Source organism: Bos javanicus, chromosome 13, assembly GCF_032452875.1.
Source record: "Bos javanicus breed banteng chromosome 13, ARS-OSU_banteng_1.0, whole genome shotgun sequence".
Lineage (NCBI taxonomy): Eukaryota > Metazoa > Chordata > Mammalia > Artiodactyla > Bovidae > Bos > Bos javanicus.
The window spans coordinates 59828642-59850354 of NC_083880.1; the positions used below are offsets into that span (position 1 = coordinate 59828642).

General features: G+C 49.1%; 2 protein-coding genes across 2 annotated transcripts in view; one reads left to right on the plus strand and one right to left on the minus strand.

Moving 5' to 3' along the window:
* SNPH (syntaphilin) overlaps positions 1–21713 on the minus strand; it is a 289004-nt gene that overhangs the window by 221459 nt on the left and 45832 nt on the right. The window lies entirely within an intron of this gene.
* Positions 1868–21477, plus strand: SDCBP2 (syndecan binding protein 2). The gene is made up of 9 exons (XM_061437103.1): positions 1868–2483; positions 12122–12194; positions 12852–12921; positions 13517–13617; positions 17734–17892; positions 18672–18847; positions 18927–19098; positions 20644–20735; positions 20940–21477. The coding sequence occupies exons 2-9, from the start codon at positions 12141–12143 to the stop codon at positions 20992–20994; spliced, it is 879 nt and encodes a 292-aa protein (XP_061293087.1). The 5' UTR covers positions 1868–2483; positions 12122–12140; the 3' UTR covers positions 20995–21477.

Consider the following 21713-nt stretch of genomic DNA (forward strand, 5'->3'; position numbering starts at 1 on the left):
GCTCAGCCCTTGGGTGTGTCCACACCTCAGCTTCAAGTGCATTTGTCTCATAGAAGGGAAAAAAGGACCTTGGAGCCACTCTGCAGCTGCGTCACTCAAGAGAGGGACTTTGCCTCTTACCCTGCTCTGCAGGGATGGCAGGAGCCACTGAAGTAATGGCTGTGAAGCGCCCACGGTGGGGTCTTATGCCCTGCATCCTTGCTGTTATTCCTGTTTCCTGCTTTGGTCTTCAGTGTGGGGCTCTTGGCTATAAGCCCCTGAGGCTGGCAGTGTCTCCTCTATGGGCTGAACACTTTCTGGGCCCCAGCCAGGATCTGATGCCCCAGTGCCCCTCTGTCCAGGCTCCTCACAGGGACTGTGACGTGGGCCTGCCCGGCCTGCTGAGCCACCCTGACATTCACCCCACCCTGGGCGGCTGCCCTGCATCATTCCTCCCAGGACTGCCCAGCACATGGGGGCCGGCCCTCCCCAGGCACCAGGTGTGACGGTCACCTCTGTACCACCCAACCCACCAGGAACTCAGCTAAATTCGTCCCTGCTTTCTGTTTATTTTACATGATTATTTGGGGGGATGGTCAAATACATTAAATTTTTTTCAAAATTTAAAAGGCGCAAAAAGTGTGCTATTACAAAAAAAATCCCCTCCCGCCTCAGCATTGAGCCCCTTAGTTCTCCTTCCTGGAGATAACTCATCTAAATTTCTTTTTAAAACAATTAACCTTAATTTGATCAGCCCTTACAAAAATCATAAACATGCAAAGCAAAAACTAACTTCAAAAGAAAACCCCATCACTTTGAAACAGACACAGAAATACAAATCAAAGCCTATCCCCACAATCCCACCATCTGAATTTCCAGTGTTTTAGGATATGACCACCCAGACAGTTTTCCGTGCATATTTACTTTTTAAAAAATGAAAACCAAACACAAGATGGATGTCATAATATTGATTTTTTTCGATATGTTGCCAGAACATTTCCTCATGACTTAAAAAAGAAAATGAGACCATATTTTGTATTTTATTTATAAATATATATTAAAATTATAAATGTTATATATTTATATAATTAAGTTATATAAGTATATACTATTTATTATGTTAAAAACAGGGATACTGTTGAGAGGATTACTGAATTTTTTGGTTTTATTTTTGGTTCTTTAATAATTTTGCCTTTTCTGAGTTTGCACGGTTTGTGGTTGTAGGTCCATAGTAAATTAAAGCTGTTTTGACTCATAAGAGAACAAACCCACGGTTACCAGAAGGGAAGAATTCAGGGAGAGGACAGCCAGGGAGCCCCAGGATTGACATGCACACACTGCTACATTTGAAATGGATAGCCAACAAGTACACACTACACAGCGCGGGGAACTCTGCTCACTGCCACGTGGCCTGGATGGAAGAGGAGCTGGGAGGAGAACAGCCATATGTGCATGTACAGCTGAGTCACTCCACTGCGTACCCAAAGCCATCACAACACTGTCAATCAGCTATATTCCAATACAAAATAAAAAGGTGAAAAAATAAAAACCTTACAAAATAAGCCAAAAAAAAAAAGAAAAAATAAAGCTCTTTTCACCACTCATACATGCACCATAAGATTTGGCCACTGATTTAGATGTAGGAAGTATAAAAGAAGTAGAGATCTTAGATGTGTCTAAGTTTTCTCATTTGTGTTACTAGGTGACTACTGATCACATTTACTAAAATAGGCAATGAAAAATGGAAGCAGTAATTTTGATGAGAAAAAAAGTTATAAAACATATTTCAAACTCCTCTAACTAAAACAATACTGATAAGAAAAACACACTTAATCCTTGTTTTTTCTTAATCACCATCTTTTTAGAACTTTGCGTTTATCTTTGTGTAGTGATGTGGTATAGCAGCCAAGAATACAGACTCTGTATTACAGGATGTAATACAGGACGCCTCATTGCTTCTGTAAATGACATTGATGGCTTTCTGATCTTCCAAAGACGCCTTATTTAACTGACCCTGTGATGTCTGTGATGGGCATTTGGAGATTTCTAGATTTCCCTACTATAAGAAACACAGTGATGGGCCCTGAGACCCCATCCTACTTATTTTCTTATGACGAATCCCCAGAAGAGGAATTGCTAGGTCACAAGGTATGGCCATTTTTAAAGACCCATCAAACTGCCTTCATGTTTAGAGGAGTAGGTGTCCTATCCAAGTCTGATTTCCTCAAGGTCAAGAAGTCTGGTTCATACCCCTCCCCACAGGAGCTGTGAGCCCCTAGCCCCATTTCTACATCCAGACTAAGGCCAAAGCCCTCCTCTGAACCTGCTGACCTTGGGCAGGTTGACCCAGCTGCAGGGACGTACTTGGGCCCATTCCAGGCCCAGGTGAGTCAGCTGACCAGGGAGCCGGAACCCAGCTGGGACAAGGGCCACCACCTTCCAGGGAGGGACCATAGTCCGTCAGCAGTGGCTGGAGAAGGACGAGCAGCAGCACCTGACTACAGGTAAGAGCTGGGCGCAGGGCCCCTTGGCAGGGGGGTTGGAGGGGGCAAAGAGGACACCTGCTCTCACCTGTCTTCTTCTTTCCCTGTTTCGAACCTTCTGGGACTTCCAGGCCTTTTCCTCTCAAGGTGCTTCTCTCTGGCAGTGAAATGTAAACTTTGGAAGAGGGGCTTCTTCTTCTGAGCCCAGCCCTGGGCCAGGTTCAAGGGTAGGTGATCTTTATCCAGACATCACTAGGGCTCCATCCAGGCTCCTTCTGACTGCCTGGGACAGTGATCACAGGGATGGGACCCACACTTTGTTCCTCACAATGGACCCCTGGAAAACCAAAGAGCAACCTCTGCAAGAAACTGAATGCAGGCTTCAGTTTCTGTTACTCACTTCTCTGCCTGAAGCTGTTTCCATCAACAAGCTCCCTACCAAGGAAGGAGAACCTGCTGGGGGCGTGGGCCAGTGGCCTGACCCAAGAACCGGTTTCCTCCTGTGGGGACTCCCACACAGTTGGGGAACTGAATGAGGTCATGGATAAAAGGAGCATGCCTCCACACAGCTAGCCTCAGAAAATGGTGCTTAAGACAGGGCTGCTATGTGCTGGGCAGGCACTGCATGGGCTGTTGTACACATGGTGGTCCAAACTACTAACAACTGTACCGCCACCACCTCTAGCCCGGGCTCTCTGTTCACTCGCACTCCCTCTTCTATCTTCCAAATCAAAGTCCGACCATGTCATTCTGCTGCTCAAAATTCTCCAGTGGCTGGCTCCCATCTCACAAGAGTCTATGCCAAGCCCTCAGCATGACCCTCAGGCCGTAAAGGATCTAGTCTGTCTCACCACCTCTCCACGCTCTGTCCTACTACTTCCCCTCTGAACGACTGACTTCAGTGTCATTGGTCAGACGTTCCCCATACAGAACAGGCACTCACCTTAGGGCCACTGCAGTGGCTGTGCCCTAAGCCTCACTGCTTTTCCTTCCCCATTTAGGCCACTTGTGGCCCCCACCCTCAGCAGTGAGCCTCCTGGGCTTCCAGGCTCTATCCTCCACTCCCTATCACTTCCCTAATCACCTAACACTGCAGACGCACTTATTTATCCAGCCAGGTGACATTCAAAGGCGGGTTTTTCTTTTGTTCCCTGCCTTATTACCGGTACTTAGAACAGTACTGGGACTTAGGTGCTAAGTGAATGTACTGAACGAACAACAGCTAACGATTACTGCGTGCCCTTTATTGTGGTAGTACTTTCTGTACACATCTCAAGAATCTAACCTCCACAACAACTCTGTGATGCAAGTATTGTTATTCATATTACAAAGGAAGAAATGACATGCAGGAGAGACTTGTCCGTGCTTGCTCTCCAGCCAGAGCACATCAGTCTGAACCCATCCTGCCTGCCTCCGAGGTCCTTGCTCTCATTCTGCCTCTCCTGTGCCTGGGTTCAGAAGCATCTGCACTCCTTGAAAGAAGTTCACAGTTTTTCTCCAGCAGGCAGTACAGCCTGAGGGAGGGAGGCGGGTATAAGCTGGTGGCCTAGCAACAGCCTCTTCTTTTCCAACTCACCACATCCCTGGGCTAATTTGGCCTTCCAGGAGCTATTCCTCTGACACTCTAACCCACGCTTCCCTCCTGCACACTGTCTTCTAAAGGATGGATGAGTTGTCCACAGGAACAAGTGGGCGTCCCTTAGTGTCAGCTCTTTGGAACAAAGTGTTCTCATTTCAAAGCCCAAAGATGGGGGCTGGTGACCCCTTTTCAGCCCTGCTGGTCTCTGAGAACCTGATTGCTGCTCAGTTGTGGGAGTTGCTACCACTCAGAATACCACAAAGTACAGAAGCTCAGGGATGGAAATCGTGGAAAATGCAGTGGGAGAACATTTCTCTGGGTGAGCTAGGTTAGATGGGTTCTTTCCTTTCATAGGAGCCAGTTAATTGTAGGAAATCAGCAGCATCGTATTGAGCAAATTCTTCCAGTGTCATTGCAGGAGGCCGCCTTTCCATCTACCTCATCAGGGCACTGTTTTATCTCCCTTTCTAGGCCCACGGTTTTTCTTTAAAGGTCTTTTTGGAACTTTTTGTCTTCCCCTTGGGTCTGCTTTTCCGTTTCAAGAAACAGTAACTGGACCCTTGCTGTGTGCCAGGGAGTGGGCACAACACTAGGGCTTCAGAAATGAGCAACATTCCTCACCAGAGAGGGAGACAGGCAAACAAATACAGAGTAATGGAAATCCAACTTAGGAAATGCAGACCTTGCTCACAGTAGGTGCTTAAAAACACTAGTGGAATGAATGATATTAGTAGTGGAATGAATATGAGATTCTGTGGTTTAGAAAAGAGAGACGCTTATTTGTGTTTGGTTTGGGGAATTTGGGGGTAAAATGAGTTCACCAGATGAACAAAGTGGTGGGGGCGGGGGAGATGTGAATGGCATTCAAGACAGCGGGAACAGCATCTGTAAAAGCACAGAGGCTGAACTAGCAGGGTGAGTTACGATCAACAGGAGTCTGGAATGAATGAGATGCAGGGTAAGTGCACAAGAGTGAGGTTATCAGGAGTCAGTGGAGAAGGTACCTGGAGTCAGGTCAGGGAGATTTGAATATCAAGTTGAAGTCGGAGATTTTACTCTGAGGGCAGGAAATGGGTAGGCTGGAGGGCAGGAGTCAAGGCTAACTCCCAGGTTTCTGGCTCCGACCATGGGGTGCATTTGGTGGGGTCACTGTAGAGTGGCAGCAAAGCTGGGAAAAATGAGTTTCAACCAGCGGGAGGCAGTAAAGATCTGGAAGGCGGCTGGACTCCTGGGTCTGGGCCTCCCATCTCTGGAGTAACATACTCCATTCTCCTCCTCTGGAACCTCTATTCTTCACAGTCCAGTCTGTGTCCCCTGGCTTCCTCCGGGAGGCCTTCCCCCTTGCCCCAGGCTTTTATCCTGCACTCCACAGACCCAACTCCCCGAATCTCTAAAAACGAGCAGCGGGTCGTTTTGCTGTGGGAAGTGATCTGCCAGGCCAAGCCCAAGACCCTCACCCCGAGTGGCAGGCCCTCATTCTCGGGTGGGATCCTAGGGTGAATCTTCCTGGGGCGGAGCACCAGGACGGGAAGTCAGGGCAGGACAAGAAACTTGGGAAGGTGACGTCTCAATGGGTGGGAAATACTCGGGGATCCAAGGTGCTTCCGAAACCTACAGGAGCGCTGGAGCTTCCTCTTCCTAAGGAGCAACAGGCAGCCCGGAGCGCAGGCGTGTCAACTTTGCCCTCCTCCCTCCCACAGCTGCCTCAGAACGGAATCCTATCAGTCAGGGGAGGGTTCAGCCGCACCCGCTCTCCTTCGGGAAGCCGTTAATGGACTCAGGCTCAGGGGTGTGTGGAGTGTAGGGAGACATTCCCATTGAAAGCGCAATTTGATCCGCGTAGCTTCCACACCGGTAAGAGGCGATGCGGAGCCCGATTGAGCCTTTAAATCCCTTATTCTGATGCTCTACCTGATTTTGTGTGTGTGTATGGATGTGGGTGCCAGCCACGAGCGCCTGGAAAAAGCAAGAGGCCGGAGGGATGTTAGGATCCCACCGGACCAACAACACACAGAGGAGGCTGCCATTTTCCACCCACAACCGCGGAGCACCCTGGGATCGGCGTGTAGCCGTGCGCAGCCCCGGATGGATTAGACGCATGCGCTCTAGCCGCCGCAGCGCGCCCTAGCGGCCTGGCGGAGTCTTTGCTGTAACCCATAGCAACCAGGGGAGGTCGCCTCTTATTCCGAGCAAAGTTCGGAGCTACAAGAGGGTCAGAATGGGAGTCTTTTGGAGATCTTCGATCAGCGATCGTTGGACAGATTAGGAAACAAGCCCTAGGGACCTGTGGTGCTTTCTCCGGTCCCCCTGTTCACGGAGTTGTGTGCCTGGCTGCTTCCAAAAAGCAGGAAATTGAGGCTGAGGGAGGGAGTAGTTTTGTCCAGAGCGGCTTTTCACCCCCACCTCCTTAGGGGGCATTGCTGTGAACGAAACTAATGCAGGTGATGGAATTCCAGCTGAGCTATTTCAAATCCTAAAAGGTGATGCTGTTAAAGTGCTGCACTGATATGCCTGCAAATGTGGAAAAACTCAACAATGGCCACAGGACTGGAAAAGTTCAGTTTTCATTGCAATCCTAAAGAAGGGCAATACCAAAGAATGTTCAAACCACTGCACAGTTGCACTCATTTCACACGCTAGCACAGTAAGCTCAAAATCCTTCAAGCTAGGCTTCAACAGTATGTGAACTGAGAATTTCCAGATGTACAAGCTGGATTAAGAAAAGGCAGAGGAATTAAAAAGCAGGGACATCACTTTGCTGACAAAGGTCCGTCTAGTCAAAGCTATGGTTTTTCTACTAGTCATGTAGAGATGTGAGAGTTGGACCATAAAGAAGTCTGAACACTGAAGAACTGACACTTTTGAACTGTGGTGCTAGAGAAGACTCTTGAGAGTCCCTTGGATAGCAGCGATCAAACCTGTCAATCCTAAAGGAAATCAACCCTGAATATTCATTGGAAGGACTGATGCTGAAGCTGACTACTTTGGCCACCTGATGTGAAGAGCTACTCATTGGAAAAGACCCTGATGCTGGGAAAGACTGAGGGCAAGAGGAGAAGGGGCCGACAGAGGATGAGATGGTTGAATGGCATCATCGACTCAATGGACACGCGTTTGAGCAAAATCTGGGAGATAGTGAAGGACAGGGAAGCCCGGCATGCTGCAGTCTGTGCTAAGTCACTTCGATCGTGTCCAACTCTTTGTGACCCTATGGACTGTATCCTGCCAGGCTCCTCTGCTCATGGGATTTCCCAGGCAAGAATACTGGAGTGGGTTGCTGTTTCCTACTTCAGTGAGTCTTCTTGACCCAGGAATTGAACCCATGTCTCTCACGCCTCCTGCACTGGCAAGCAGGTTCTTTACCACTAGCGCCACCTGGGAAGCCCTACGCTACAGTCCATGGAGTTGGGAAGTGTCGGACGTGACTGAGTGACTGAACAGCAACAAGTTGAAAAAAACCCCGCAAAACAGCATATTGCCCTGTCTGCACTGTAAAGGAGAAATGAGGGCAATGAAAATAGTTTATAATAAAGGAATATGCACTTCACTATGTAAAAGCTCAGACTGGGTTACACCAGATCACGCTTGTACCTAACTTAAAACGAGGGAGTTTGGATTTGTGTGCTCAGATGCTCAGTCGTGTCCCACTCTCTGGGACCCCATGGCCTGTAGCCCGCCAGGCTCCTCTGTCCATGGGATTCCCCCAGCAAGAATGCTGGAGCGGGTTGACATTTCCTCCTCCAGGAGATCTTCCCGACCCAGGGATCCAACCAGGATCATCTGCTTGTAGGCAGTCTCCTGCATTGGCAGACAGATTCTTTGCCACTAGGGCCACCTTGGATTTAATAGATAGTATTCAGCTGAATTTTGCCAAAGTTTATATTTGGCATTTTGAGTCAAAGCTTAAATGTATCTGTATACAGGCGTGGAGTGACTATGACAGCTACAGACACAGACACACACGAGTGTGTTCTGGTGACCTACCTGCGTTGTGGAGAATTGACAATGATTTTTCAGAATGGTGAACAAAACCAAGAATAACTTCCTCAGATAAGCTGGTGTATACATTTCTGGATAATATATTGTATATTAAAACCAGGTAAAGTTTCATTGTATTTGTATATAAAACAGGTTATAAACAGGGTTTTTTTTGTTGTTGCTTCAATTAAGATTGGTGGGATATTGGAAACTTGTGTGGGACAGTTTGTTGTGATGAGCTGTTCTGTGCATTACAAAAGGTCCTGGTCACTACTCCCTGCTTCCTAAATGCTAGTGTCCCCTCAGTCTTGTGACATCCAAGAATGCCCACACAAATTTCCAGTCTGTTTCTTGGAAAACCACTTATCTATTCAGTCAAATAGCAATTTTTGTCGGCATCTATGTGCTGGGTGCTGTTTCAGTGGGGAGGTGTAGGGTGATGAACAGGACGTAGTCCCTGGCATTCTGAGATGGAGTTCAGAATGAGGGGATACCCAGATAGTAATCGTATAATATGATAAATAACTTGAGAGTAGGCGCAGTACCAGTCAGTTTGGGAACACAGGAAGACCTAGCCAACTAGTCAGGGGTCCCACGGCCTGAAAAAGCCAAGCGGAGAACTTGCATTTGAGCTGAGTCTTCAAAGGCTTGAAAGGCTATGCAGAGAAGGGTGGTGTGCCAAGCAGAGGGATCTGCATAACAAACAGGTCCAAGGTCGCTGGCACACAATGGACACTCAAATAGTGTGAATGAGTAGATGGATAATTGAATGAGATATGCATATTTCCTGGCAGGGAGCCATTCCCCACTATATTGTGAATTGCTAAAAGGCAGGGAAACTCCTGCCTCTTGATTCCACCCAGATCCCTAACCTTGGTTGAGACCCAGAGAAGGTGGCAGTGGTGAAAGTGTCTCAGACCCAGAGGATGGGTTGTGTGATTCCAGCCTGGAAAGGATCTCCAGGAAGTGGATCTCAGATTCTGCTTGCCCAGAAGGCAGCTGCTACAGATATAAAAGCTCTGCTACTTCAGTGTTTGAAAAAGCAGGGCAGGGATGCCTCTTATTTTCACATCTGTAGCTCATGTGTGATCCAGGGCGTGTTTTTGGTGGGTGGTACCTTCTGAGGACTGTCCCAAGATCCAAGTCTCCTGGAGTGTGTGCACAGAAGGGAAGACCACAGGCGAAGGGGCCTCTCCCCTCAGCTGATTTAAAGCAGGTCAGAGCCAGTCTCCCTCTCCCCATTGGGCCATCCCTGTCTCCTTAAGATGGTCATTTCTGCCCCAAAGACCAGGTGAGGGCAAAGATCTGGAACTGCCTGCCCCCAGGAACCAAGCGGGCAGTGTGAGCCAGCTGGATGGGTACTTTGGGAAACAAGAGGTGTGTGCAACCTCATCTAAGGGCAGGCTGTGACTCCGGCCTGGCTGAGTGTTGCTTGTGTATGATTCCTGCTCTTGCATTGCCAAGTATTTTGTGTTTTTTTTTTTTTTTCCTATACAAGATAGAAGTGGAGAATTCTATATTTCCAGATTTTAAAATGTTGACACTAACTCAAACGAAAACAGAAAAAACAAGCCAGTGAAAGGCAAACAAAGCCTGTTTGGGCCCTCACATCCTGGTTTCCATCCTAGGAAGGTGCATGTTCATAGGACATTAGCGCTTTACTCTACAAGGAGAAACGTGGAAGCCCAGGCGGAATGCATTGCTTCTGGAAATATTGAGTTGATGTCCATGCTAGGGGCTGGTTGATGTCCACAATAAATTAGAAGGTCCAGTTTCTGCCCATTTGGAACTCCCAATAGGTAGATCAAGAGGCAGCTTCAGAGTAGTGAATGATCAACAGACTAAGAACACGAGCTGGGAGAGGAGGCAAGTGTGGGGCAGGGGGAGCACAAATCAAGGCAAGTTTCCTGAAGAGCCCTCTGATATGGAACACAGAAAATAATTGGAAGTTAGCCAGGTGGGGAGCAGAGTGGGTAGAAAGGTATGCCAGACAGAGGGCATAATAATACACGCAAAGGCCTGGGGACATGAGGAAGTTCAGTTAATTCAAGGATCTAAAAGTAGCTCATTGTGGCTGAAGCTGAGGGTGCGGGTTGGGAGAAAGACGTGTAGAAAGAAAGAAAGTGGGAGAACTAGGCAGGGGGTGCAAGCAAATGTCTATTGGGACTCAGGGCCAATGAGTAAATCGGTCTTGATGTAAGAGACAACAGAGGCTGAGGGGGTCTGGGGCGCCCGGGAGTTGGCTGTGACTCAGATGTAGCCATTCAGTGGTGGTCCAGGGTTGCTAGAGTGTCCTGTTTTTCAGGAGCAGTGTGAAGCTAGATTATTAAGTGCCGAGTCTCGAGTTCTGCATTTAAGCTTTTAACTTTGAATGTATAAAGTCCTTGGCAAGGTCAAACAACATCTGTTTGCATCTGGCCTGTGAGCCACTGGTTCCAATCTCTGGAGGAATCGTAAAGGGCATGTGGACTGGATTCTGAGAGTGGCGGAGCCACTAGGGGTGCTTTAATCAGGGACATGGCATTCCAGGCTCACACAGAAAGGACCTGTTGGCTGGAGAACAGCAGTCGAGTTGACTCACTGGAAATGTTGTGATTCCTGCAGAAGAGCGGGGAGATGAAGGAGGACAGAGTGAGGATTAGTGATGGGATGTGGGGATAATAGGGTGTGATGGCAGACTAGAAGGGATGGTGTGTGTACGGGGTCGTTGGGGAGGCTTAAAGTTGATAAGTGTCAAGGCAGCAGGTGCAGAGGAAGGACAAGGAAGAGTCATGGAGGAAGATGACCTTGACCCCTGGGGATCACTCCGGCGAGATGCCCAGAGATTCTGGACCTGGTCCAGGAATGTGGGCCCAGTGCAGTGAATAGGACCCCCTGGATCGCCAGGAACTGCAGGTCAGGTGGGAAGACACACTGAGGACAACTGAAGAGCCCGGGACTGGAGGCCGGTCCGCAGTCCCTGCTGAGGGCAGGGCCCTGGGTGGGGGCAGCGGTGACCTCACTGTCTCAGGAGCCAGGGCGGGAGGGTGGTGTAGGAGCTTCCAGCTGACGAGGACTGGCCCAGCAAAGGCCGGTAGATGTGACAGAGCCAGTGTGTTAGTGGGTAAATGGTGAAGAATCCAGAAGGACAAACTGCTCCTTGCTCACATTTCATCTAGGGAGGAAATAAAGCTTTTCTGCGGGTAATTTCTTTGAATTTCTTTGGGTACCTTGCTCCAAGGTCCTTCTGGTTCTCCCCCCGATAGGTAGGAAGGTTTTTAATAAATGTTTATGGTCCCCCATCATTTCTTTATCCCTCTGAACAATACTCTGCTGAGCATATAAACTCTTACTCTTACAGTTTGTGTGCATGTTTTTAAGAGTTTCCATTGGCCTTCATCATGATCAAGATCAAGACTCACCAGTGAAGCCGGAAATGGCAGTAGGGGCTCAAATGCCCAGAGATGGAGAGGGGTGTGGGGGGGCAGGGGAGGAATTATAAGGTGCCTGCTGCCTGTTTTAATATGAAGTCCCCAACCGCTTGACACTGGACTGAGCCCCAAGTAGTTGTGGGAAGATGCTGCACAAACCCCTAATGCTGGCCGGGTATACAGTAGGTGCTCACTCTGCACCAACTGGACCGGGTTTAGGTCTTGAGCGATAAGATCTTGTAAGGCTTTCTGACCTTTGAAACATGGCAGGGAAGGACATGGTTCCCCAGTCCTACTTTGCCTGGTGAGCATGTCCTGGGTGACCCCTGGGTCCAGGTTCTAAAGCCCAGAGTCAGCTGAACACGGTGGGGTGGGATTTTGTAGGAGTGGAGAACATGGGCTTGGGAACCAGACTCTGGCTCAATCCCAGCTCCTGCATTTCTAAAATGGGGATAATAATACCTATTATATAACTGGTATAATATATTATATTATTATATAATATATAAGTATATAATAATAGAATATATAATATATAACAATATATGTTATATATGATATATATAATCATGTAATAGTAGTATAATAATAATACTACCCGTCCTGACGTCTTTCTCATCCTGAGAGTGCTGGGTGGCACGTGTCTGTGCCTCCGCTCGCCCCTCAGCACCCGGCTCTGTTGTGCCCTGCAGGGTGTTCCAAGGAGCAGCCATGGCCACCCTGTACCCATCTCTGGAGGACCTGAAGGTGGACCAGGCCATGCAGGTAAACTGCCAGGCTATTAGCCTGGGTCCCCTGCTGAGGCTTCGGGATTACTCCAGGGTAGCTAAGGGAGGCTTGTCTTGGATCAAGGTTGGAGGCCCCTGGGAGTTCCTTATTGGCCCCAAGGCATGCGGGTCCCCAGTGCGGGGCCTGCTGGGCAGAGCAGGTGTTCAGAGGCCAAGGCAGTGGGATCACAGCAGGTGGAGAAGACGAGCAGCTGCAGACAGGCCTATGTCTGGTGCCCGCTCGGTCCCAGTGCTTCCTCCACTGGGGTTCGTGCAGACCCCATGCCCTAGGGCAAGCTTCCAGGGTAAACCCTGTGGCCGTGGTGTTTGGCCTACTCAGCCCCCAGAAGCCCTTTCCTCCTTCCATCCTACATGAGGTCTTAGTGGGTTTTGAGAACTGGGGGCTTTTTGACTGATAATTACCTTGGCCACTGCAGGTAGTAAATGAGTTGTGACATTCAGTGGGTTGCAGGCCCTTGGGAGAACCTCCCTCCTGAGGCATGGAGGTGTGCGAAGCCACATTTATTGAAGGGTTGGATACCCACTCAGGCCACGAGCATACCTATCGCCCTGACCCCCAGCCTCAGGGAGCCCCAAGCTCAAAGGGCTCTGGGGTTCTGACCACAGCTGAGCGGCACTCCCCTTCCATCCCCAGGCCCAGGCCAAAGCCGTACCCAGGATGCCTGCTCTGCCAGTACGGGGAAAAGGGGACTCCCAGCCTCCACGTGAGTGATGGGGATGGGGTGCTTCCGGCCGAGAGTGACTTCTGCTGGCCATTTCCGAGAGCCTGCCTCTTGCCTGCCACTGAGCCATGGGCACTGTGTACAGTTGTCCCCTCTACTTTGAGGGGGACGCTGAAAAGCTGTGACCTTGTGAGGGGCCTGACATCCCTGACTTAGGGCCACCAAGGAAGGCTGCACAAGGAGACCAGGATGTATGCAGTGGCCCTGGGCCTGCTCTGGCTATCTTGACTGGTGAGCTCAGGCCCAACCCCTCTCCTCACCGTGCAGTTTCCCAGAGCTGCCTTTGGGTCGGCTGGCGCCAAATAAAGGTAACTGAGCTGAACACCAAAGTGATCCGTGAGGGGCTCTGTGTCCCAGGCTGCTCCCAGACCATCTGAGGGGAGGACCCACATTGCCAGCGAGTGTTCCCAGGGCTGCAGAGCCATCTCAAGAATATACTGCATTCTTGGGAGTAAACAGCATCACGGACCCTTTTGTTTCTTAACAAAGATGAGTGATCACTTGGGAGCCAGGCAGGTGTGGCCAAGCTCATGGCCAGAATAACATCTTTCTCTTCTCCCCATTCCCTTCCCACCAGTTTTGTATCCTAACCTGGCAGAATTGGAAAACTATATGGGTCTTTCCCTCTCCAGCCAAGAAGTCCAGCAGAGCCTGCCTCAGACTCCAGAAAGTGCCAGTGTAGGTATTTGTCTCTTGCCTGATGTGGGCCCTCCTTCCTCTGTCTTGCCATTTAAACAGATTTGAATCTCCTCTCTCTGTAGCATCCCTGAGGCTCTGTTTCTTGATGACACGTTTCATTTTGAACCTTCATGAGAAGTGCCGTGGGGTTTCATGGTTTCCTGCAGGCCTTGGGGCTAGAGGGCCACTGCCTGCCCCTTGACCTCTGACCTGCTGGCCTGAGCCTGCTAGATGAGAAGGGAGGACATTAAACCTGGCGTGAGCCTGGGTGCTTCTAATGAGGGGGTGCCTGTGACTTGGGAGCAGCTGCATGGTTAGGCAGAGCCTGTGAGGAGGAGCTTGTCAGCCCCAAGTCCCCAGATGAAAAAATAATGCTTAACTCTTGCTCTCTATGACTTCAGGGAGCAAAAAAAAAAAAATCATAACATAGAAATATTCACTCCTGAAAATATATTCACTTATAGAATCAGTCCCAAAACTGTCTACCCATCAGCTTCAACATTCCTGGGTGGTTCATTGTGCTGGTCCAGTACAAATCGACTGCAAAGTGCAAATACAAATCTTGGTAATGCCGTGGGATTTCATGAAATTGATAGAAGTGACGATGAGAGCTGCCACACTGACAAATGAGGATTTCACAGGAGAAATCAGCAAGGATGAGGACATGTAGGATCCTGAGCAAAGCTGGTGACACCCTGGAGTGGTTTTCCAAAATGACGCCCTTGACAGTCATGTAGGGGAGCACACACAGGAAGCAAAGTAGGTCACATTGTCCAGTTTTAATCCATTGATTGATCTCTCTTTGGTCAATAGCCCAGACAACCTAAATTTGATGGGGAAAAAAAAAAAAACGACAGATAATGCACTTTCATAATTAAAATTTTTAATTATTTTAAGTTTTTCTTTTTAAATAATCGGAGATTCAGTCAGGAAGTTGCCAAGACAAGAGAAGTCCCTTGTACTCTTCACTCAGTTTTCCATTTTATGTAACTACTGTAATGTCAAAACCAGGCATTTTACATCAGTACAATGCGTCTAAGGTTCTGTGTGTTTTTATCACCTGCAGCCACCAGCACAATCGAGATACAGAAGTACATCATCACACAGAAGTCTGTGTCATGCTGCGCCTTTATGATCACGCCCAGCCTCCCCTTTAGCATCCTCAGCCCCTTGGCAGTCACTGGCATGTTTTTGTCCCTATAATTTTGTCATTTTAGAAGGTTATGTAAGTGAAGTCACATGGTGTGTGACCTTTTCAGATGGGCTCTTTCCACTCAGCATTGTGCCCTGGAGATCCTTCCAGGCTGTCGCCTGTTTCAACAGTTCATTCTTTTTTATTGCAGGATTGCGTTCCATGGTGTGGCTATAGCTCAGTTTGTTTAACCTCTCGAGGGACATTTTGGTTGTTTCCAGTTTTTGTCTATTATAAACTAAGATATTACAGATGTTTGTGTACAGATTTTTGTACAGACATAAGTTTTCGTTTCTCTGGGATAAACGCCCAGGAGTGCAATTCCTATGTAGTGTAATACATGTATGGCTAATTTTTTTTAGAAAGAAACTGCCAAACAATTTTCAGAGTGGCTGTATTATTTTATTTTCCTGCCAACAACGCATGAGTGTTTTGTTGGCACATCTTTGCCAGCATTTGATATTATCACTATTTTAAGTTTTACTCATGGTAGGTGTGTGGTGATGCCTTATCGTGGTTTTTATTTGCACTTTCCTAATGGAGAAGGAAATGACAACCCACTCCAGTATTCTTGCCTGGAGAATCCCAGGGACGGGGGAGCCTGGTGGGCTGCCATCTATGGGGTCGCACAGAGTCAGACACGACTGAAGTGACTTAGCAGCAGCAGCAGCAATGGCTAGTGATGTTGAACATCTTTTCACGTGGTTATTTACCAGCTGTATAGTCTTTTTGATAAAATGTTTTAATATATTTTGCTTATTTTCTAAATGGATTATTTTTTTAAGTCAACTTTTGAGACCTTATTCTAAAGTCCTTTGTCATTTGATTTGTAAATATTTTTCTCCCGCTGTGTAACTTCTCCTTTCATTGTATTAAAAGAGTTTATTGGAGAACAAAAAGTTTTCAATTTTGATGAGGTTCAATTTATTGATTTTTTTCTTTGTGGATCATGACTTGGTGTCCTAAGAAACTTGACTGAGCTCTAGGTTCTGAAAAATTTTCCCTTTTACTTCTAAAACTCTTATAATTTTTTGTTTAAATTTATGATTGAACTTGAGTCAGTCTTTGCATAAGGCATGAGGTCACGATTCATATTTTGCTTATGGATGTTCAGTTGCTCCCATGCCATTTGTTGAAGAAGAAGACTCTTCTGTCTTCACTAAATTGTTCTCACACCTCTGTTAAGAAGCAGTTGCCTCTACTTGTGTGAGGCTATTTCTGGATATTCTCTATTCTGCTCCAAAGGTCTGTCTCTCCCCAGTACCACACTATCTTGATTACTGTAGCTATATAGAAAGTTTGGAAATCTGGTAGAGTGATTTCTCCTGTTTTTTACTTTTTTGTCAGACTAGTTTTAGCTATTCTAGTTCCTTTGTGTTTTCATGAAGTTTAGATTAACCTTGCTTCTATCTACAAAACATAGAGACTGTGATAGGAAATGCATTAAATATGTATATCACTTTGTGGACAGTTGACAGCTTCATCTAGTTTTTCTGATCCATCAATACAAAATATCTCTTTATTTATTTAGACCATTGATTAGGCTTCCCCAATAGCTCAGTTGGTAAAGAATCTGCCTGCAATGCAGGAGACCCCGGGTTGATTTCTGGGTCAGGAAGATCCGCTGGAGAAGAGAAAGGCTACCCACTCCAGTATTTGTGGGCTTCCTTTGTGGCTCAGCTGGTAAGGAATCTGCCTACAATACAGGAGGCCTGGGTTCAATCCCTGGGTTGGGAACATCCCCTGGAGAAGGGAAAGGCTACTCACTCCAGTATTCTGGCCTGGAGAATTCATCCATGGGGTGAAAGGAGTCAGACCAGGCTGAGCGACTTTCACTTTCAAACTCACAATACATTATATTAAAAAAACAGTAATGAGTACTCAAAATTTCTCTTTTTAATAACTTCACTATTTTCTACTAATATCTATCCTACTAAGGTTATTTCCATTTTTATCTAAACGTAGAAATATATGATGATGTGATGAGAATTCCATGGACTGTATATTCCATGGGAGTCGGACACGACTGAGCGACTTTCATTTCACTTTACTTCACTTCTTTGATCTCTTTTATCCGTGTTTTGTCATTTCCAGCATACAATTCTTGTATATGTTTTATTAGCTCCACACCTAAGTATTTCTTTTTTTTTTTTTTAAGCGATTGTAAGTGGTATTGTATTTTTAATTTAAGTTTCCACGTATTCATTGTGAGTATATAGAAGTACAATTGATTTTTTTGGTATGCATTGGTCTTGTGTCCTGTGACCTTGTTAAATTCACTTATGAGTTCTAGGAGTTTATCTGTAGATTCTTTGGAATTTTCTAGTAAAGCATCATCTCATCTGAAAATAGGGACCATTTTATGTTTTCTCTTCCAATCTATATGTCTTTTATTTCCTTCCCTTGCCTTATTATCTGGCTAGTTCTTCCATTACTGTATTTAACAGTAGTGGTGGGAGTGGACATCTTTGCCTTGTTCCAGATCTTTTTTGGGGGGCGGGGATAGTATTCACTCATCTTGATACTTTTGACATAATATTTTTCAAGACAGAAATCAGCTTGAGCTCCTTTACCCCCTCATTGTTCACTATTTTCTGTGAATTTTTTTATTTTTAAGTGGATTTTAAAACGTTCTTCTGACATCAAGTTGTCTTGGAAAATGAGGACCCTTTTTCTATAATACATACCTGTCCTCCCGTCTCTATTTTCCTGGCTGTGTTTTTTTGGTGTGTGGACTTTGACGCCCCCTAGTGGCTTCATGGCGCCATGTGTCCTCCTGCCCGCAAGAGGTGTGTGTGGTCTGCGGTGGGCTGGAGCTCAGGGTCCACCCCGTTCTCTTTTCCCAATCCCTGCTCCCACGCCTGGACCCTTGAGGCACGAGGCCCCACGGCGCTGGCTAACCTCTGCTCCCCTGTGGTCTGCAGGCAGCGGTCTCGGGTCCCTCGCCGGGCCAGGTGGTGGCGCCGGTGTCCGGGAACAGCCTGGGCGCGCTGCGTGCGGAGATCAAGCCCGGTGTGCGCGAGATCCACCTATGCAAGGACGAGCGTGGCAAGACGGGGCTGCGGCTGCAGGCCATCGACAAGGTGGGGCTGGGGTCAGGCGGGAGGGGAGGGGCCCCGCGGAACGCAGAGAGAGAGCTCGCGTGCTGGACTGCGCCTGCCCGCGGCCCGAGCTGCCCGCGGGAGCCAAGGCTCACCTGAGCCCTAGACAAGCTCGTCCTCTCCATCCCCTCCCATAAGGCACTAGGGCTTGCTCTGGGTTGTGCCAGGGACCCTCCACTTGCCCTTCCTGGGACTTCATGCCTCCTTGCTCCCCACTCAGAGGGATCTGGCATCTGGGAGGCTTTCTGAAGACAGTGGAAGGTGAGGGGTGTGGGGGTGTTGGTTCAGATGCCAGCCTGAGAGGCCTTGTAATCTGTTGACTGGGGATGCAGCCACTAGTTGGAATTCCTGAAAGCGTTAGTTGCTCAGTCATGTCCAACTCTTTGCGATCTCATGTACTGTAGCCCGCCAGGCTCCTCTGTCTAAGGAATTCTCTAGGCAAGAATACTGGAGTGGGTAGCCATGCCCTTCTCCAGAAGATCTTCCCAAGCCAGGGATTGACCAAGTCTCCTGCATTGCAGGCAGATTCTTTATCATCTGAGATACCGGGAAAACTCCTGAATACCTGACTCCGTTGTTTCCTAGCTGTGTGGCCCGTTTCCTCACCAGGAAAATGGGGTACCCTGTATGTTGCTATACAGAGCTGTGGTCCCAGGGCCCAGCAGGCTCTGAGAAGATCAGGAGGCAAACAGCAGTGCAGGAGGAGGCGCCTGGGCTCAGGGTGGGCTGGGGGAACTGAATGCGGGGCTCACCTCCTCCAGGGGATCTTCGTGCAGCTGGTCCAGGCCAACACCCCTGCATCCTTGGTGGGGCTGCGCTTTGGGGACCAGATTCTGCAGATTGATGGACGCGACTGTGCTGGGTGGAGCACGGACAAAGCCCACCAGGTGGTGAAGAAGGCATCGTCCGAGAAGATTGTCATAATCGTTCGGGACAGGTGAGCACCCGGGTCCCAGGAGCCTGTCTGTCTGCCCTTGGTTATGTCCCAGGCCCAGCTCACTGTCCCTCCCTGCCAGGCCGTTCCAGCGGACCATCACCATGCACAAGGACAGCACAGGCCACGTCGGCTTCGTCATCAAGAAGGGGAAGATCATCTCTTTGGTCAAAGGGAGTTCCGCGGCCCGTAATGGGCTCCTCACCAACCACTATGTGTGTGAGGTGAATGGGCAAAACGTCATCGGGCTGAAGGTGAGCAAGGCGGAGCATGGCTCCATCCCAGGACCTCAGGGACTGGGAGATCGAGAGGTGGTGGGAAGGTTCGTGTCTGTGGGTGGGCTGCTGCCCTCGCCCCAGCTTCAGATCCTCATCCTAAGGCTGCTGCAGGGATTCAATGAGACAAAGGTACGAGAGCTCCGAGCACAGTGCAGACACTAAGTGCTCAGTAAATACTCGCTGATGTTACTTACTCATGAAGGCCAGGGGTGTGACAACAGGTGGTGGTGCTGATGACGTGTGTCGGGAAATGGGTGTCCGGGGTGGGGGTGAGGGGCTCCTGGCTGCACGGTCTATTCTGTGTGATATTTCTGTTTGTATCCTGGATCATGTTCACTTATAGGAATATTTTAGGAAATGGCTCTTCAGAAGCCCATTTCCTACCTCTTTCTTCTCCCCAACAGTGTGTGTGTGTGGTGAGTTTTATCTTTAAATACAAGAAGGAGCAAATGGTCTAGGGCCAGTGCTGTGACATAGACTGGGGGACAGGGTGGGTGCCTTCGGGGAATGGACCCCAGAAGAGGTTGAGTCACATGGCTTCTGGTCCCTGGAAAAACGAGAGTGGTTTATCCTGATTGATGCCACCAGGACTGAGAGCCGTTCTTAATTCCAGTTGTGATTTAGAGTGAGGGTCCCCCCCCCCTCCAGCATCCAGGGCTTTGGGGCTCACAGGCAGGTGGAGGTGGCCTGGGGGGTTTGCCATCTCACCCCACAGATGACACAGTCTTGTGAGCCACTCCCCCTCCCTCATAAGGGCCATCTCCAGGTCACTCCTGTCACACATCTTCTCCCCTATGCCTGACCATCTAGTCGCATCTGGCATATCTTCTCCCATTGATCCTGACACAGCTAGGAAAACACACAGCCAAGTCGGAGATCTGTGCAAAGTAAAGGTCACGGTCTCCAAGTAAGGGCCAGAGGCTCGTCTCGTGCCTTAGCATTCGGCTTTGGGCTGTACGGCACACTCTGTGTAGGTGCTTCTCGTGTCTTGTTCTCCCCATGATCTGAACGGCTTCTGCAGGCCTTTCTTTTTACTGGTCAACAAGATGTAAGAGGAAGAGGTACCCCACGGCCTCGGCTCAGGCTGACAGGAGCCCAGAGAAGAGGGTGGGTGGGTGTGCCTACTGTCCCCCCTTGTCCCCACTGCAGCGTGGTTCTCTTTCTGCTTTGGGGTCAGAATCCCGGTGTGACTGGGGCCCGGGAGACGGCATACTCGTGTGGTTGGTGGGATTCCCGGGGCTCTTTGGGGGAAGTCATGTCTGTGAGGCTGTTCGGTGTCAGGCCCACACAGGCCCTCGAGGTGAGGATAGGAGAGGTGAGTCCATTTTACTGAGAGAGCCTCAGATGGGAGGCCCACATTCTTGCTTGAGCTGGGGGCCTGCCACCCTCACTCAAGGGACAACCTATTCCCTACCGTCACTGTCAGTGGTGGACTCCAGCAGGGCCACGCTGACCACTTCACAGAGGTGCCTCATTGTTGCCCCTGGCCCCCAAGGTGACTGTCACTCGCCTCTTCTCCAGGACAAAGAAGTCACAGAGATTCTGGCCACCGCCGGGAACGTCATCACCCTGACCATCATCCCCACCGTCATCTACGAGCACATGGTCAAAAAGTAAGGCTGACCCCCCCCACCCCCCGGCCCCCCTCTCCTCCGGCCGCCCCCCTCCCCCACCCTGCGGAACCCCCCCTCCCCTCTCCTCACCTCCTGGCCACCGCCTTCTGGTAACTTGGGGTGAGGCAAGGGAGGCACAGGTTTTTGGGAGAAGGGGGAGAAGGTGCTGCCAGTTTTGGCGAATGTCCTTGTTGCTGTATCTAGGTTGTCCCCGACTCTGCTGCACCACACCATGGACCACTCTATCCCTGACGTCTGAGGCCACGGGACAGCAGCTCAGCCCTGTCACCCTGCTGCCAGAAAGGGAAAGTCTGTGCCTGCGAAGGCGTGCTGCCTGGGGGCGGGGCCGTCTCCAGGGGGCGGGGTCTTCTCAAGGGGGCGTGTTCCGGGCGGGGCGACATGGCATCCTGTGCGCCTGTCATTTACATACACTGGCCTTGGAGTCTCAGCCACTCAACTGGGCTAAGGCCGGGACAGGGCCCACAGGCGGCCATTCTCTGTGCTGATTTAAATGCTTGGCACGTCGGCAGGCCGGCTAAACACTTCCTAAAGTTGCAGCTGGGTCCCTTTCAAATTTTTGCCTCTACCAGTAAAACAGTTCCATGTTTTGAGAACACAAATACATTTTTTTTTTTTTTTGGTTAAGAATTGTTTCTTTTTCCTTTACTTGTTCTTTGTCACAAACTGTATAGAGTTATAACCCTTCACTGTCTTTTGAATAAAGATTTGATTTTAAATAAAATCCCTTCCTTGAAAGTAATTGATATTCCAGAATCCTCAGTCCCATGACGCACCAGTGTTGGTTGTCTTTTAAGCAGTGGTGAGACCGAGGCCTTTTCTATGTGTTGCCTTTGACAGCATGGCTTGGCTTGGCTTGGCCAGCGTCACATGCTGCCTGTTGGTGTGAGGCTGGGATGGCTGGGTGGTGGTGGGGGACAGTGTGGGCTCTGGACGGGGGCACTAGCTTTAGAGCGCCCC

Coding starts and splice junctions, on each gene's coding strand:
- SDCBP2 (XM_061437103.1), top strand. CDS start 12,141: ATGGCCACCCTGTACCCATCTCTGGAGGACCTGAAGGTGGACCAGGCC. Junction 12,922..13,516: donor AGGGGACTCCCAGCCTCCAC/GTGAGTGATGGG, acceptor CCTTCCCACCAG/TTTTGTATCCTAACCTGGCA. Junction 13,618..17,733: donor AGACTCCAGAAAGTGCCAGT/GTAGGTATTTGT, acceptor TGTGGTCTGCAG/GCAGCGGTCTCGGGTCCCTC.